General features: G+C 45.6%; 1 protein-coding gene across 1 annotated transcript; it reads left to right on the top strand.

Annotated features, from left to right (window-relative positions):
• The first annotated feature begins 133 nt into the window (after positions 1-133).
• abhd17b (abhydrolase domain containing 17B, depalmitoylase) lies at positions 134-19,733 on the top strand. Its single transcript, XM_053610157.1, has 4 exons — positions 134-729; positions 5,737-6,210; positions 17,096-17,275; positions 17,445-19,733. The coding sequence occupies exons 2-4, from the start codon at positions 5,744-5,746 to the stop codon at positions 17,662-17,664; spliced, it is 867 nt and encodes a 288-aa protein (XP_053466132.1). The 5' UTR covers positions 134-729; positions 5,737-5,743; the 3' UTR covers positions 17,665-19,733.
• Positions 19,734-19,785: the final 52 nt, after the last annotated feature.

Raw genomic sequence — 19,785 nt, 5'->3', positions numbered from 1 at the left:
TATATATATATATATATGGATTGGCTTTTCTGTTGCTAAAATTATTTATTTAGGGTTTTTATTTTTTTACATTATATAACTACACATGTAGAAAGAAAGAAGCACATGACAGCGTTGTTGTGTATTTAGTTCAATATTTTAAATTTAAAATGTCACCTCCAGCGGATGTGCATGTAGAAGTTTTATTTATTTGTTTGTGTTCGGGGTTTTTTTGTATGGTGGATGTTGATTGGTTCGCCGAAACGCCAAGCCACACCATTGCCTTCATGTCATTGGATCAAACGAGCTGTCAATCAGGTGACGTGTACATCCGGTATTTCTGAAGAAAATAAGAAACAGAAGCGAGCGGGAGCGGAGAGGTGTCTCTCGGCTCTGTGCTGGATCTTCTCTCGGTCGCTTCGTGGACGGAAACCGCGCAGTTTTATTTATTCCCCACCGGACTGCGCTTCAGTTTGATGACTTTATTCACTCGGACCACATGTTGAGGAGACCCGAGCAGCTCGGCCGGTCGGCGGAAGGTCTGGAAAGGTTACCGTGGCGGCGCATCACCGCGTCCGGAACGGAGGAGTGAAGAACCGGAGCGGAACCGGGCGATACCCCGCTCACGATATCCTTCATATCGGATCACTCGATAAACCTGATTTAAAATAAAAATAAAAACATTTCAAACCCAGTGCCATCAGAAGGAGATTTTCACTCATACCAGGAACAGAAATATTTAGTGTACAGGTATGTAATCAACTTTAACCATATAACTGAAAAATAAAACTTATTTACATCTTTAAAGTTTCTGTCTAAATCCGGCTTTTTTACGCTGTGAGATTTCAGCAGTATTTTAAGACTAGTGTCGTAGCATTGGTTACATGCAGATATTAATAAAAATCAATTTTATATATATATAATATTTTATATTATTATTATTATTATTATTATTATTATTATTATTATTATTTTGTGGACAGAAGGGGAGGGAAAATCCCATCTCCCAAGTGGCGCAACTGGAAAAGTGTCCAGAGATCACAAGTTTGTAACCCTGAGGAGTTCAAGAGAGCTAAAATGGCTGTGCACGCTGGGTGGGCGTGGCATTCTCTATCTCTATCTCTCTCTCTATCTCTCTCTCTCTATCTCTCTCTCTCAGCCAATCATGCATGTCTATTAGCTGATGTATGCGGAAGAGGGCGGGCGGTGCTTTCCTCCAGTCCCTCCTGGATTTCACGATTATTGCGGTCGTGGAAATTGAAGCAAAATGAAGTATGCGAGTATGCGATTTTATTTATTTATTTATTTATTTATTTTTCAAAAGTACCTCAGATTTGGGCCGAGACGCCCTCTTCGATTCACGCGCGTCGAACACGAGTACAGCTAAGATTCGCACTGCCTCGTGATCAATTTCGAAGAACGTCTGTGTTTACGTGAACAACCCGCTGGGTGACTTCGTACGTGGAACGTAGTCATTTTCATGAAATCGCAGGTCTATCGTTAGCGGATCTTCATGACGTATAATCATCTCCAAAATCACACAGTCGAAAACCGGCTTTGTTCTGTCAGGGTCTTTTAATTTTTATTTATTATTGTTATTATTGTTATTATTATTATTATTATTATTATTATTATGGGCGCACGGTGGCTTAGTGGTTAGCACGTTCGCCTCACACCTCCAGGGTCGGGGGTTCGATCCCCACTGTATGTGCCGTGTGTGCGGAGTTCGCATGTTCTCCCCGTGCTGCGGGGGTTTCCTCCGGGTACTCCGGTTTCCTCCCCCAGTCCAAAGACATGCATGGTAGGCTGATTGGCGTGTCTAAAGTGTCCGTAGTGTATGAATGGGTGTGTGAGTGTGTATGTGATTGTGCCCTGCGATGGATTGGCACCCTGTCCTGGACTAGTTTCCCTAATTCACTCTCACTCTGAGTCTTAATGCAGTCAGCAGATATGACGCACACTCGCGGTCGCAGTTTCACGCTCCACTCACATCAGGCATGCCTTCAGGGCACTGTCACACACTTTCAGTTTTTTTCTTGTGTGTGGTAGGATAACTCCTGTATGTCACATGACCGTAAGCCTTCAGTAACAGTGTGATTTACATATGACTTTTGGAACAGTTTCTCATCGTAACTCCTAGCGTATGCGGATGTTATTTTTAAAAGTACCGCCTGAAGGAGCAGACCCGTCGTGTGTTCCTTGTCACGTGACCTTCCGTAGAGCGGTGCGCAGACGGACGGGAGAAGTCTGGAGAAGACTGAACTTTTAAATACAACTCATTTTTCCAGTCTGGAAAGAAAAAAAAAAACCATTTATTTTTTGTGTCGGGAGAAACGTTGCTGTTGAAACAGCGAGGTTAAGTTTCCGGCTGCTTTCTGTTTCAACGAAACGTGAACCGCCATCTTCACTGAATGAGCTTTAAACTAGTGCTGGGCGAGATATATATATATATGATCTATGATATGTGATATCAGCATCAAACATTTCAATAATAAACAAAAAACAGGTCAATTTGTGCTGAAAGTATTCCTTTCTCCTGGTCTCAATTACTCTCGTTTAAATCCACACCGTCTTTCTCAACTCTCCAGCACGACCGACGCTTTGGAAATCGTCAAAAACATAGCCGATACTGTATGTAACGTTGCGTGATATTATATATATATATATATATATATATAATATATATATATATATATACACACACATACATATATATATATATATATATATATATATATATATATATATATATATATATATATGTGTATATATATGTGTATATATAAAAAAAAAAAATCATATCTCAATACTTGAGGACATTTCTACGATACACGATGCGTCATGTGATATATGATTTAGCCAACAAACTGTCTGCAAAGCAGTAGTAAAATAACTTTAAAAAAAAACACGTAATAAAGAAGATCCGTTCAGTACCATTTCATTTTTTATTGTTTAAAAAAAAAAAAAAAGAAAACCATACCAACGATATCTCAGAAAAGTGTATCGCGTAATCATTTATCACGATGTCCCGATTGTATCGCATATATCGCCCGGCCCTATTGATATGTTTTCCATCACCTTCACACGGTCTCTTTTATTATCACGAGGTGCTTCGGGTATAAAAGCTTACCTCGCATTTGCATATACTGGAAACATCGCAGCGGTTGTGTTCTGTAAATAAACTCGGCGTCACCGTGTCGCGATGGAAACAGGAAATGAAACCTGATCGACACTCGCTCGTGCCGTGTTCATGTTTATAACCGTTTTATCGTCGTCACACGACTGATCTGATGCTTTCGGAAAGCGTCTGGATGCGGTTCGGCAGCGAGGTAAACAGGTTCTATAACACAGCGGCTGGCGAGTTCTCAAATCCGATTTGGTTCTCGGTCACGTGTTTGTTTTTGTCTTGCTAACTCGTCTCATGGACGTCCCGCGACGTTCGAAGTTAACATGCGCTCGTTACCATTCCCCCATCCAATCTAATCCACCGCTGAACGTCGGTGGTCGAGGGGACTCGGAGGTTATTGGAAAATCATATCGCCTCAGGATGATGACAGTAACTCTGCTTTGTCCTGAGCCACGCCGCACATCGACGCCTTGTTGATTATTTTCCTATAAAAGCACACCACCGAGCGTTCGCTCACAGCCTGCTCGGCCGTTTGACCTGCTTCCTTACGAATACGATCCTCTCCTGGCTCTGCTTTATTGCATACGGTGTAGAAACAGTGCAGTATCTCTTAGTAAAGCACGCCTCTTTGTGAAATGATCCTCAATACAATTGCCTAAATTCAATCAGAGCAGTTAAAGGCTTTCCTGAGTGAGCCATTTCCTGTGCTCGCTACTTTATTATCCCCCCCCCACACACACATTAATGTAATGTATTACATCAGCGTTGTCGTGTCTTTTTATTTTTATTAATTTAAGTACATGAGCAGGAACACGACCTCACTACTCGAAGTCTGTAGTTTCTGCTAAATAGCCTCTGGGCCGTATAATTAGCGTGTGAGTCACAGGGAACGGCGGAAAAGCACGTTTCTAATCTAAACACGGGCCTACCCGTACCAGGTGTCCACGTTTCAGCACATTCGCATGTCTACAGACACGCACACATACGCCACGTCACTTATTTGACTTTAAAATGGGTCGCGCTGTCGCACGTGACCTCCGCAGCTACCGAACACACGACACGGCAGCACAGTGGATGCCAAGGGTGCCAATACTTTCACTTCAGTCAGCACGGAGGGACGGTGCCGCAGACTTGGTCGGGCGACGTTAAAAACGAATCTCTCCGGTGCCGTTCCGGGAAGCCGAAGTGGATCGTTTTCCCGTCACGTCACGTCACGTCACGTCCCGAAGAGCTTTATTCATCTTCTACTGCGAAGAGTTTTAAACACTAAATACAATTATTATTAACGTACGACACGTTATACTTCTTATCCGTTGATAGTTGTGTTTTTAATGTCGTGGAACGTCTGTGAAAACACGTTGGTTCCTGACGCGCGACAAAAACGCGTGTTCCCGGGAAAACGAGAGTCCCCCGAGTCCTCCGACGTTCCCGTCCAAGTGGCGAATTTAATTCTGTGAGAAATTGGAATATCGCGTGAAGGATTTGCAAATGAACCATCGTTTCCATCCCTTGTGTTCAAGGGAACAAACCCGTCACTTCCGGGGGGGGAAACTGACTCGCCTCGCTCTCCGCCATTTTGACTTTTCCAGTCACGTGATTTGTCCAGGCGAAGTCACATGGGGGGGAAAAAAAATACTAGTTTATTCCTATAGAGGAATTTCTTAGGTAAATGTGTTTCTTATAGAAAATAATAATAATCCGTCTGAACTTATTCACATCTAGCGTTTCCATCCAGGGTTTTTATATAAATTTTTTTGAATGAAATATTTATTTATTTATTTATTCTTTCGACGCGATGTCGCATAAAAGTACGTGGATGGAAACGTGGAACTGGATCCGCCTTCCGGAAACCTTAATTCGCACGTTAATACGCCAACCTGTGATCTGCCTGCCATCGTCAGAGCTGCTGTTATAGCGAACTGACCACCACGTTCCGACCAATCAGAACGGAGAACTCGTTCAACAAGAAGTGGTTATTTCTTTTGTGCACGGGGATCTGCGAGATCTGCTCTGTTGGTGACCTTTGACCTCTTCGCCGGATAACATTTATTAGCCAAAGTCCTCGGGCTAGTAATTTTATGATGGGTGTTCCTGGACAGATTCCCAACACGACGACGGATTTGTAAGTCTGAAACCTCACACAGACGACGTCGGACAAAGCTTCAAAACGTTTAAATGACTCGATAAATCGTTTAAAAAAAAAAAAAAAAAAAAAAGATTTTAATAACCAGAAATTTAAACACGTGATTTTTTTTTTTTTTTTTTTTTTTAACCTCAGTTGATGAGACCGAGACCTGATGTAATCTCGCTGTTCCATGAGATTAGGTTTTAATTGTTGACGTAGGCGTTGAGTGTTTCATTGGAAATGGAGTATGAACTTTAAACCCCCCCCGCCCCCATTCTATTTATTTATTTATTCAGCGTGTGTAAGCAGATTTTAAAGTGCTGGAACTGCTCGAGTCGCTTCAGAGTGGTTTCCGAGCTGTACGTACTCTTGTGAAAGATGTGTGTATTTGTGTGTTTGATGAATCACAGGCACGTCTCCTTTGTACCGTTTACACGTGGAGACAGACGTGTGTTTAGTCATGTGTTGCTTCTCACGGTTGATTGTTTTTGTTTGTTTTGTTTAGGTAAAGAATGAATCACCTGTCACTGAGCGAGTTGTGCTGCCTGTTCTGCTGCCCGCCGTGCCCGAGCCGGATCGCGTCGAAGCTGGCGTTCCTGCCCCCGGAGCCGACGTACGCGCTGCTGAGCGACGAGAGCGGCACGCGCTGGACGCTGCACCTGTCCGAGCGTGCCGACTGGCAGTACTCCACACGCGAGAAGGACTCCATCGAGTGCTTCATGACGCGCACGGTGCGCGGCAACCGTATCGCCTGCATGTTCGTGCGCTGCGCGCCGAGCGCTCGCTACACGCTGCTGTTCTCGCACGGGAACGCCGTCGACCTCGGGCAGATGAGCAGCTTCTACGTGGGGCTCGGCTCGCGCATCAACTGCAACGTCTTCTCCTACGACTACTCGGGCTACGGCGCCAGCTCGGGAAAACCGTCTGAGAAGAACCTGTACGCAGACATCGACGCGGCGTGGCACGCCCTCCGAACCAGGTGAGCTTTCCCGCCAGTGAGTCCCGCCCATGTTCACGAAGCCCCGCCCCAGGATCTGCGCTGGCTTGTAGAGCGTATAAAATGACTGACAGGAGGCGTATCCAGGGTTTCTCAGTGACTTTTTTTGCTTAAGGCCATGGTTTGATCCATTTTTTTAATTACTATTATTATTATTAATCATGTTCTACATATCTTCCACGATATTTGTACTTCCCCACGTGTGTTTGTCGTTTCACGTGAAGCCGTAAGTAACGCTGACCTCCCAATCCACTCGCTTGCCCCCTCCCCCTCCACTCAGCCGTGGGTTTGATTGGACGAGCGAGAGAACGTTTACTTGGACAGCGTTTCCTGTTTCGTTTGTGTTCAAGAGGATTTGTTTGGATTATTGAGAAGTGTGAATCCCTGGGAAAGGAGAAATATTCAGTGTGTGTGTGTGTGTGTGTGTGTGTGTGTGTGTGTGTGTGTGTGTGTGAGAGTGTGTGTGTGTGTGTGTGTACAGGTCACAAGAACTCAGCAGTTTAGAAATTGCAACAAGATGCACAATGCCTCTTTGTTTTGTGTGTGTGTGTGTGTGTGTGTACATGGATAGATGGTTACAGAACAGCAATACAGGTTCATATAAGAGTGTTAAAATGTGTGTGTGTGTGTGTGTGTGTGTGTGTGTGTGTGTACATGGATAGATGGTTACAGAACAGCAATACAGGTTCATATAAGAGTGTTAAAATGTGTGTGTGTGTGTGTGTGTGTGTGTGTGTGTGTGTGTGTGTGTGCATTGTCAGCAAGCACAGCTGCTACTCATGTGTGTCCTCATTTGACAAACCATGTCCCAGAGGGCCTGCGGGGATGGACACACACACACACACACACACTCTTACACTTCAGTAAACAGTGAAACTGCTGATCTGTGGTGTGTACGGTTTCAGCTTGTCATCGTGGATCAGGAAGTAGTTTTATTTAATTGGATTTTCTTTTTGTTGCTGCTGATCCATTTGTTGATGTGTAGATGGTCAGTAGGTGGTGTGTAGATGATGTGTAGATGATGTGTAGATGGTGAGTAGATGGTGAGTAGATGATGTGTAGATGATGTGTAGATGGTGAGTAGATGATGTGTAGATGGTGTGTAGATGATGAGTAGATGATGAGTAGATGGTGTGTAGATGATGAGTAGATGATGAGTAGATGGTGTGTAGATGATGAGTAGATGGTGTGTAGATGATGAGTAGATGGTGTGTAGATGATGAGTAGATGATGAGTAGATGGTGTGTAGATGATGAGTAGATGGTGTGTAGATGATGAGTAGATGGTGTGTAGATGATGAGTAGATGGTGTGTAGATGATGAGTAGATGATGAGTAGATGGTGTGTAGATGGTGTGTAGATGATGAGTAGATGGTGTGTAGATGATGAGTAGATGATGAGTAGATGGTGTGTAGATGATGAGTAGATGGTGTGTAGATGATGAGTAGATGGTGTGTAGATGATGAGTAGATGATGAGTAGATGGTGTGTAGATGATGAGTAGATGGTGTGTAGATGGTGAGTAGATGGTGAGTAGATGGTGTGTAGATGATGAGTAGATGATGAGTAGATGGTGTGTAGATGATGAGTAGATGGTGTGTAGATGATGAGTAGATGGTGTGTAGATGATGAGTAGATGGTGTGTAGATGGTGTGTAGATGGTGTGTAGATGGTGTGTAGATGATGAGTAGATGGTGTGTAGATGATGAGTAGATGATGAGTAGATGGTGTGTAGATGATGAGTAGATGGTGTGTAGATGATGAGTAGATGGTGTGTAGATGATGAGTAGATGGTGTGTAGATGGTGTGTAGATGGTGAGTAGATGGTGTGTAGATGATGAGTAGATGGTGTGTAGATGATGAGTAGATGGTGTGTAGATGGTGTGTAGATGGTGAGTAGATGGTGTGTAGATGATGAGTAGATGGTGTGTAGATGATGAGTAGATGGTGTGTAGATGATGAGTAGATGGTGTGTAGATGGTGTGTAGATGGTGTGTAGATGATGAGTAGATGGTGTGTAGATGATGAGTAGATGGTGTGTAGATGGTGTGTGCCTCCTGGAGGTCAGTCATTTTATAGACGCTATAATCTACTGGCCGCCGTAGATCCTGGGGTGGAGCTTCGTGAACATGGGCGGGGAATCCTTCAAATCTTGAACCCATCCAATTGTTTGTTAGAGATCTAATCTTGGGGTTGGGTTGGGGTGAGATTAATCTTACCCAATGCACCTTTAAATTCTGTCTGTTTGGAGGAAAGGCTCAGCTTTACTCTGCAGTTTGGCGTGAGGTTCTTGTGGGTTTTTGTTGTGTAGCTTGTTGTGTTTACATCCTGAACAAAACTCGGATCTGTACTATCAGAGGCGCGTCACTGCTGTGCCCTACTTTGTATCTGTAGCGGTACTGCTTTTACCTGCAATAACAAGCCGTGTGTGTGTGTGTGTGTGTGTGTGTGTGTGGGGCTTTTCAGATTTGCAATACTTGCTTTCTCGCTTTAGCTTCCTTGTTTCAGCAAGCAAGGAAGTACAGTGCAACAGTGCACAGAAGTGTCCTAAACACATATCGTCGTTTTCTGTGTGACGCGAATGAAGAATAACCAGAGCGAAATACTCCAGGACGTCAGCCGAAGATCTTCTATCATTTTGTCACGGGCACATACGTGTTATGCCGCATGACAGGAGATGCCTCTTGATCCATGTTGTGACGGCGAGGCATTACTGTCACTTCCAGGTTCTGTTGTCCAACGCTAATGTGTACAGTACATTTTTACTTTGTGCTGTATAAGTAAGTTTTAAAACACTTGAAGGCACGCTGTTCTACAAAAATAATCAACGACTGGCTGGTGTGATGCAGCCTGAAGTCGATTATTTTCCCGTAACAGCACGGCCTGCATCAATTCCCCAACACTAACAAATTATTTATTCGATTCTATTAAGGAATGATTCCTCGTACTTTCTGTCCGAGGTACAGTTAATGTTCTGGAAAGGCTTTAAAGTGCGAGAGAGAGAAAAAAAAACAACACGTTTATGTGGAGCATCTGCAATAGAAGGAGAGAGCGATGGATGGATGCGTTCTCTGACGGCTGGGGGGAATGGCAGGAGCGTTCGCCATAATGCGTGTGATGTAACATCTCCAAAATCGTCTCATCGCTGACGAGGGAGAGTGCGAGGGAGAGTGCGAGGGAGAGTGACACAGCAGAGAGAGAGAGAGAGAGAGACTGAGAGAGACACACACTGACAGAGAGACACAGACATACAGAGAGAGAGAGACACAGACAGACAGACTGAGAGAGAGAGACTCACAGACAGACTGAGAGAGAGAGACTCACAGACAGACTGAGAGAGAGAGACTCACAGACAGACATAGAGAGAGGGAGACAGAGAGAGACACAGACATACAGGGAGAGAGAGAGAGACAGAGACTGAGAGAGAGAGACGCAGAGAGAGAGAGAGACTGAGAGAGACACACACTGACAGAGAGACACAGACATACAGAGAGAGAGAGACACAGACAGACAGACTGAGAGAGAGAGACTCACAGACAGACTGAGAGAGAGAGACTCACAGACAGACTGAGAGAGAGAGACTCACAGACAGACATAGAGAGAGGGAGACAGAGAGAGACACAGACATACAGGGAGAGAGAGAGAGACAGAGACTGAGAGAGAGAGACACAGAGAGGGAGAGAGACACACAGACAGAGAGAGAGAGAGACACAGACATAGAGAGAGGGAGACAGAGAGAGACACAGACATACAGAGAGAGACAGGGAGAGAGACACAGACACACAGACAGACAGAGACTGAGAGAGAGACACAGGCAGACAGAGAAAGAGAGACACAGACTGAGAGAGAGACACACAGACAGACTGAGAGAGAGAGACACACAGACATAGAGAGAGAGACACAGAGAGGAAGACAGACGGGGAGAGAGAGAGACACAGACATAAAGAGAGAGAGAGACACAGAGAGGAAGACAGACAGAGAGAGAGAGAGAGAAACACACATACACAGACAGAGAGAGAGAGACAGACAGACAGAGTGAGAGAGTGTGTGAGAGAGAGAGAGAGAGAGTGAGAGAGAGAGAGAGAGACAGACAGAGACAGACAGAGACTGAGAGAGACACGGCGAGAGAGACAGGGATGAACGTACACACAGAGAGCTGCAAGTTCCCCTGGCCTTGTTTTCCCATCCACCACCGCCACCTTTAACTGGGTTTATCCTCCGTTTCGGGTTCGTTTCCGCTTCGCACAGGATTAATCCATCACCCTGACACAGTGGGCCGTAATCTGTACAAGAAAAACTCCTGTACGGAAGCAGGAGACTTTAAGGGAGCAGCTACGTCTGCAAGTTGTCACCGTGTGATGTGGTGTTAAGAGCTACACCACGATCAGCAAGTTAACGCTGCTCTGTATAGAGACGGTTAACGACGTCCCGGAACAATGAAACCTCAACGCGTTGTCAGATCTGCTTTGTAGACATTTTGTCCTCGTAACGCGTCTAATCGGATAACGTGTTGTGTGACTTGATGCGAGTGTTTCCGCTCGTGTAATATCTCATTGAACAACAGGAAGCTGGCAAGTGATGTTATCTACACTAGGCTAGCGGTGCACTACATACCGGGTCTATACATGATCATGCGCTACGTGTCTCAGCCGCTGAGACTTTCTTCGGTAACGTGAGGAAGCACTGACCTCTAAACAACCCCGTGTTAAAACTGAGAGCAGTTCTTCAGTGCTCACTTATCATCCCACTTTAATATCCTCCAGGACAATCGCACAACCGCGCCGGTTCCTCTCCCCATCTCGAACTGCGAATACACTCCGGACATTTCCAATGACACGACCGGAGGCTACGGAACTGCAGTTTAGAGTAAATCGTTACGTGTTTCCCGAGGAGAGGATGTTGAGGATGGTACATCAGCGACGAGGAACGGTACAGTGTGGTGTAAGAAGAATGCAACGCCGTGGGATGTGTGGTTACAGGAAAATGATCTGATAACACTGAGTCTGCTTCATGACATCGATTCGTTTCCTGTAACAGCGTGTCCGTTCATGTTTTCGATTCCTTGCGTATTTAACTAGTTTTCCAAAATATATGTCTTGTACTTCCCATGAGCGGTATCTTTGCTCCCTGATGGGTCTCTTACACAAGGTCTGGGAGTTTGAGGGTGTGGCGTAGGATCTTGCTGTCCTGGACTGAGATCAGTGATGCCATTCCTGGAATCCGTCGGAGCCGCCGCTCCAGTTTAGAGGTCGCCACAGCAATGGGACCTGTTAGGCTTTAACCTAGTTATGCTTTCAGTCCCTGGTATTTCTCCAGCTTCTCATATTATTTTCTTTTGGAACGGCCACCGTGTCTGGGTAGTTCACTACTGCTCGCTTTTATCTATGTACAGGATCGTCGCTTTGTTGTTTTCTCTTGTTACTCTCTGTGGTTTCGCCCTTTTGGACTCGGGAGTGGTCAACAGTCCCTATACAACGCCTGCTATACAGTCGCTGGCTGCACCTCTCAGTGTATGTTGTATCTGTCTCCACCCAGCTACGTTGAACGTGTTGAATTGTCTCTCGGTTTGTTTCAGCCTCAGATCCAGTCCTGTAGTAGAAGGTGGTGGTGGTGGTGGTGGTGGTGGAGAGGGGCGGACGGTAGATTTGAAGGGGATGGGAGTGGTGAAGTGAAGTCTGTACGGATCAGTTGTCACCAACCGTCTTCTTGGAGATCCGCCTTCCTGAAGGTTTCATCTCCAACCAAAATCAAACACCTGTCTTAGTTGCCAATGATTAGATGGCCAGGTGGGCAGGATTGTTATGGGTGGGATTATTATGGGTGGAGTGCAAGTCTTCAGATCTGATGACCGCTGGTATAGATGGATAGTGGGATTGGTGGATCTTGAGGGTGTGGAGGGGTGGGTGGTAAGGATGTGGATGTCGTAGATAATGGGGACGGTGGTGGGTGTGGATGGTGCAGGGGTGAGTAGTGCGGTTAGTGTTGGATGATGGTGGAGAAGCTGTGGACGGTGGACTCTGCGTGGAGACCGTGTGGACGGTGGAGTTAGTAGATGTTGGGGACTGCGTGGATGGTGGAGATGAGGTGGCTGATGGATTTGGTATCCACGGATGCAAGTTTCACATTTCACAGGTTTTGGCTCTTGGGCAACCAGTGATGTGTACTCAGCGTCCTGCAGAGAAACGGTAATGTTTTACATCACAAGTCTCTCATGGTGTGTGTGTAGATGTGACCCGGACCTCGGTGTGTGTTCCCGTAGTCATGGGGTGTTTCCCTAACTCCGTGTACACAGGATGTTCAGTGAGAAGAGATGGATCCACCCTGCTGCCTGTCTGGACAGGTGAGTCAGTGATGAGTAAGCAGGCGTGTCTGTTTGGACTGAGCACACACACACACACACACACACACACACACGCACACAGATCCAGACATACCGTTGTGTGTAGCTGGAGAACAGGTTGCTCAGAGAACCCCTGTAGCAGCACGTTGGCTGTGTGATGGAGGCAGGTACGCTGGAGGAAGTCTTGTGTGATCAGGAGTGCTCCATCTGTCACATGAGAGAGAGAAAAGATGGGTGCAGGGGACAAGAAGCAGGGAAGAGAACTGGGAAATATGGAGGCATGAAGATGAATAGAGAGAAAATAAGACCGAAAAAAGGAGTGGCATTAAAACAGAATGAAGGAAGCGAGAGAGAGAGAGAGAGAGAGAGAGAGAGAAGGTGTAGAGAAGGATGGAGAAGAGAGACCTATAGACTGGAGAACGATGATGCGGCAGAGTCGGTATTTAAGAAAGAAAAATAACAAAGGTTTTTAAGAGAACTGAAGAAAGAAGGAAAGAAATAACAGAAGGGAAAGACGGATTAAAATATAGAAAAGAAGAGAGGCATAGAAGTAAAAAATGCAGAAAGGAACCAAAAAAGGGAAATAAGAAGAAAAGAAAGCACTCAAGGAAGAGGGAAGAACAACAAAAAAGAAGAAGAAGTAAACAGATGAAAAAGGGAGGGGGGTGGGGGAGAAACGAGACGGAGAAAGGGGGGAAAGATTTCACCAAGAAAAGCAAAGAACGAAAGGAAAAGAGAGTGAAAATAAAGAAAAGACGGAAGTGGGGGGAGGCGGGGTGGGAGAGAGAGACTGGAAGCTAGAGGGAAGACAAAGTGAGGAGGGAGAAATGGAGAAAGACAGACTGACATCAAGGGAGAGCGAGAGATGGAGAGAATGGAAGCTGGAGGGAGGGAGAGATGCAGAGAGAGAGAGATGGAGTGGATGGTGGAGGTAGAAATGGATGGAGTGAATATTGGAGATGGGGTGGACATCGGAGTCGGGAAGAGAGAGAGAGAGAGAGAGAGACAGGGGAATGGAGGAATAGAGAGAGAAGGAGACAGATGGACAGAGTGCCACAGAGAGACAGAGACAGATTGGGAAAAAGTCATTAAGAAAGATGAACAGAGAGAAGGAAATAAAGCACAAGGGTTGGTGTGAGAAACAGGGAGAGAGAGAGAGAGAGATGTATGATAGACAGCAGGGAGGACGGAGGAGTGGAGTGCTGGTGTGTGAGGGAGGAGAAGGTGGAGGTCCGGTCACGCCGGACTGATTGACAATCCACTTTAATCGAAACCAGTTTCTATTTCATTTCTATTTTCATTCTTTTTTTTCAACCCTCTGTGTGGGGAGGGGCAGAGGAGGGAGGGGGGGGGGGAATGTCACGCCAAATATTGATCAGTCACCTGGCAACCGATTTCCCAATGAGATGTGAGGGAGGTTGCCCCCGTGACCTCATTTCCCAGAAGTAGGGGGAGAAAAAAAATCCAATCAGCAGTCAGCCACTTACTAGCTGCTAAGTAGTTTCCATTTTTAACAGCGTGACTTGAGAAGTTGTGTTAAACAGATCTGAGACCAGATAAACTTATGAGAGAATTTGTCATTAATTGGATAATGACGGGATATCAACGCATCGCCCGTCCCTGCTGCTGTTACACCCAGACTTAATGTTATATGAAGATCAGCAGAGCTTCTAGTTACAGCTAGCATGGCAAAATGTGTGGAGAATAACTCCAGGAGAAGGTTAAACTGAGGGTGGGGAATGGTGGGGGGATGTTGATGTGAATGCCAACAGACATGAAGGTCAATCTCTATTATTATTATTATTATTATTATTATTATTATTACTATTATTAGTAATAATAATAAAAATAAGCTAATAGTACCACTTGTATATAAGTGGTGATCTGTGGGGTCCAAGCACTCCTTGCAAATGCCGGCCCCAGTGGCCAATTCTTGCCGAGTTGCATCAAAGTACGTAGCATTGATTGGCATGTGGCTGCCATATTGTTTACACTGTCAGCAGGTTTTTTTGGTAATTATTGAGGTTCCATCCACACCAGGTCTGTGAAGATAGGCCAAAAATCCTTGGACTAGTTTATGAAGGTATGTGTACACGCTTGCCTGGATAGAGGCACGGAGCAATCAGGTTTCACGTCCGAAAGGCTTACTGTTTATTCTGTGCAGTTTGTTTTTAGCGGAGAATCAGAAGAAGAGAAAATCCTAACAAAAACAATAGGATAAACTATGTGCTTGGGCCCTTACCACCACCACTACCACCATCACCACCACCACTACTACCACCATCACCACCACTACTACCACTATCACCACCACTACTACCACTATCACCACCACTATCACCACCACTACTACCACTACTACCACCACTATCACCACCACTATCACCACCACTATCACCACCACTATCACCACCACTACTACCACCACTATCACCACCACTACCACCACTATCACCACCACTATCACCACCACTATCACCACCACTACTACCACCACTACCACCACTATCACCACCACTACTACCACTATCACCACCACTACCACTACCACTATCACCACCACTACCACCACTATCACCACCACTACCACCACTATCACCACCACTACTACCACTATCACCACCACTACTATCACCACCACTACTACCACCACTATCACCACCACTACCACCACTATCACCACCACTATCACCACCACTATCACCACCACTACTACCACCACTATCACCACCACTATCACCACCACTATCACCACCACTATCACCACCACTACTACCACCACTACCACCACTATCACCACCACTACTACCACTATCACCACCACTACCACTACCACTATCACCACCACTATCACCACCACCACCACTACTATCACCACCACTACTATCACCACCACTACTACCACTACCACCACTACTACCACCACTATCACCACCACTACTACCACTGTCACCACCACTACCACCACTATCACCACCACTACTACCACTATCACCACCACTACTACCACCACTATCACCACCACTACTACCACTGTCACCACCACCACCACTATCACCACCACTACCACCACTATCACCACCACTACTACCACTATCACCACCACTACCACCACTATCATCACCACCACTACTACCACTATCACCACCACTACCACCACTATCATCACCACTACTACCACTATCACCACCACCACTATCACCACCACTACTACCACTATCACAACTACCACTATCACCACCACTCCTATCACCATCACCACCACCACTATCACCACCACAACTACCACCACCACCACTATCACCACCACTACCACTATCACCACCCCTACAACTAACGACTAGTACTAAATAATAATAATAATAATAATAATAATAGCAGAGTTAAAATGATGGGAAACATATTAAGCAATATAAGAGCATTAAGACGCTGGCCTGAGTAATGTCAGTATAACAGGGTTTATAAAATAGTCGTTATTCTTCTGATAGGAAATAAGACCGCGAGGGCGCTTGTCAGTATTATTAGCCTAATTTTGCATCTTTATATTGTTGCAATGTGGCTTTTCAGCAGTCGAATGTCCAAGTGCACTTGAAAGTGATGTCATGACAGTCCTTACTAATTTTAACTCTGGGGGCGGAGCTTTGTGTAAATGGGTGGAGTATGGAGGGGTGGGCTGAAGGAATTAAAAAATAATAATAATAATTTAAGTTAATCGTATTCAGCTCCACTTATTTAACTGTTAAAGACTTTTTCTTGCCAAATTTTGATGAATCTTTAAGAAGCTTTTAGGAGTTGCGACGGACAAACACTAAACAGGTCCCTTGCACCCTCTTCTTTTTAATTTATTTTTATTTTTTTCTTCCCTCTTCCTAATAAACCAACGACTGTGTATAACTGATGAAATCGTAAATCGAAACCTTTCTTTGCCGTTAAAGCTGATCACAAACTGCTAGCGAACACGTCTCTTCAGAGGGAACGTGTTTTCGGTTTCACGATTAGAAGGTCGCAAAACCCGTTTTCAAAGGCGACGTCATGAGCGCAGACGGTCACGTGACGACAAAGAGGATCAGTAAGTAAGGCAAATGTTTCCATTTTATTCCCGGACCTCGACGACCTTTTTTTTTTAAAATGTCGTTTTTATTTTTAATCTCCTGTGTAAGTGAAGGCTGTTGAGAGATGCGTACATCAGAGAACGGTGTTCGCAGTGACGACCATCGAGTGCTTCTCAGCTTCCTGTCACGGCGCTCTTACTTCTTGTAACGTCACGTGTCGGACGTCGGTCTTTGTATCCGTTTAGTTTTTATTTGCGCCTCAAATGACCGTAACGTTTGCCTACCGGGCGTCGGCCGCTCTGGCGGTCATGAGTGTCAGGCAGTTATTAATCCCCGTGGTTTCAGGAGTGTTGATGGACTTATTTGCCTTCAAGCCTGTGAAGAATTGAGTTCGAGGCTGTGTTTCATTTCTCCAGGACGGTATTCGGACTGACAAAGAGAAGCAGGATGTGTTGACGGTTGCGTTTCATTTCTCAGGTACGGTATAAGGCCCGAGAACGTGATCGTGTACGGACAGAGTATCGGGACGGTGCCGTCTGTGGATCTGGCCGCCCGTTATGAGAGCGCCGCCGTCATCCTGCACTCTCCGCTCACCTCGGGCATGCGGGTGGCCTTCCCCGACACCAAAAAGACGTACTGCTTCGACGCCTTCCCCAAGTACGTACTCTCTCCTATTCCTAATCAGTTATAGGGATATGAGGAAACAAAACCCGCGTCTCAAATCGAATTCATTTTTAATAATATTAATAATAACAATAATAGTTCTTGTATATAAAGTTCATAGGGATTAAAAACGGTGTTGTATTTTTGTCTCGTCGTCCCGCAGCATCGACAAGATCTCGAAGGTGACGTCGCCGGTGCTGGTGATCCATGGCACGGAGGACGAGGTGATCGACTTCTCGCACGGCCTGGCTCTGTACGAGCGCTGTCAGAGGCCCGTGGAGCCGCTGTGGGTGGAGGGCGCCGGGCACAACGACGTCGAGCTCTACGGCCAGTACCTCGAGAGACTCAAGCAGTTCGTCAGCCACGAGCTCGTCAACTTGTAGAACGCTGACGAGCAGACGGGCAGAAAAGCACACAGCTGCCGACTGCACCTCGCACACCGACGACTGGGAACTCCACGGCAGAGTTTAGCTATTTTTATTTGGGGTTTTTTTGGTTTGTTTTTTCCCCCCCGCATCATAACAGACAGAGCCGGGGAGTGACCCAGACTATCTCCGCAGGTGTGCGTAAGAGACGGAAAGTAAAAGAGAGAGGGGACGGGTGTCATGGTTGCCCATCCCAATGACGTTAACCATCTGTACGTATGGTGTGATGTGTATATAACGCACACAATTTGCTATAGATCACTACCTCTATTTGGGAGGAGGCGCATTTTTAAGCTGCATCGGTAGCATGAGACGTGTCCTGATTAAAAATCCCATAATTCCATTCAGCGCACGTGGGGGTTTTTTTGTTTTGTTTTTTTATAAATACAGTATCGTGTTAGTGTCGTAAACTGTGACAAAACTTGGTCCTGCTACTGGAGAACACACTGTCGTGTGTGTGTGTGTGTGTGTGTGTGTGTGTGTGTGTTAGAGCAGGGAAACACTAAAATGTCTGGGAGCTCCTCACATCCTGAACACCGCTCTTCTCCATTTCTGTGTAAAACTCACTGTGTACTACAGCTTATAGGGAGGGCGTGTGTGTGTGTCTGCAGGAGTGTTGTGCAAACTGAACACGCTCTCAGGCTGACTTTTTGAAACACTGAACGCTGCATGATTGGGTCGACATTTAGAAATTTGGGCGCATTTAATTTTTGAAAAACAGTTGAATGTTTTGAAACTGTGAACGCTGCACGCTCAGTTGAATTTCCGAACCCAAACGCTGCACGCTCAGTGTAAGGTTTTGGATCAGGAGCGCTGCACGCTCAGTGTAAGGTTTTGGATCGGGAGCGCTGCACGCTCAGTGTAAGGTTTTGGATCGGGAGCGCTGCACGCTCAGTGTAAGGTTTTGAATCGGGAGCGCTGCACGCTCAGTGTAAGGTTTTGAATCGGGAACGCTGCACGCTCAGTGTAAGGTTTTGAATCGGGAGCGCTGCACGCTCAGTGTAAGGTTTTGAATCGGGAACGCTGCACGCTCAGTGTAAGGTTTTGAATCGGGAACGCTGCACGTTCAGTGTAAGGTTTTGAATCGGGAGCGCTGCACGCTCAGTGTAAGGTTTTGAATCGGGAACGCTGCACGCTCAGTGTAAGGTTTTGGATCGGGAACGCTGCACGTTCAGTGTAAGGTTTTGGATCGGGAACGCTGCACGCTCAGTGTAAGGTTTTGGATCGGGAGCGCTGCACGCTCAGTGTAAGGTTTTGGATCGGGAACGCTGCACGCTCAGTGTAAGGTTTTGGATCGGGAACGCTGCACGCTCAGTGTAAGGTTTTGGATCGGGAACGCTGCACGTTCAGTGTAAGGTTTTGGATCGGGAACGCTGCACGCGCTTGTCCACACAGAACAGAAACGCTGATTAGCATGAACAGTATAGAAAGAACGGACGGAAGACTCAGACACCTGCTTTAAGCTGATGATGATGATCACGTTTTATCAGATAGTTCCTCGTGCTATCATTATCCAAGGGTGTTTAGTCCGTTTAAGTGCATTTTCGTAGGGCTTTATTTGATCAAGATGCACTAAAACGCACCAATGGTACGGGATTCCGCACGATCTCTGCATTCTGATTGGCTCATGCCGTGGGGTTTCTGTGGGGGTGGGGGGGGGAGGTCACTGTTACAGCCTATGGCGTCGTGTGTAGCTGCACCACTCCAGTTGATCATATTTGAAGATCTCCTAGATGAAATACTGAATACTCTGATGACTGTTTGTAAATATCTTTGGTTTGTATGATTTATTTTTTTAAGTCTTAAAATGGTAACGATGCAGGTTACTAATACTAATAGAACTTGAAATAATAATAATAATTATTATTATTATCATTATTATTATTATTATTATTATTATTATTATTACAGTGATCTTGTCATGACGGCCTTTCGGTTTTGGAAGGAAACTGTCCTGTATGTGCCCATGCTCTTAATAACAGTTCTAATAAACGATGAGAGAAATAAAGATGTCAGAAGAATGAAAAGCTCGTGATGGAACTGATTTATTTTTTACCGGTTCTGTTCAACAGATTAAAT

This window comes from Ictalurus furcatus, chromosome 22 (genome assembly GCF_023375685.1).
Source record: "Ictalurus furcatus strain D&B chromosome 22, Billie_1.0, whole genome shotgun sequence".
Lineage (NCBI taxonomy): Eukaryota > Metazoa > Chordata > Actinopteri > Siluriformes > Ictaluridae > Ictalurus > Ictalurus furcatus.
Note: the sequence above shows the minus strand (reverse complement) of the source record. Positions and strands in the feature narration are given on the sequence as shown.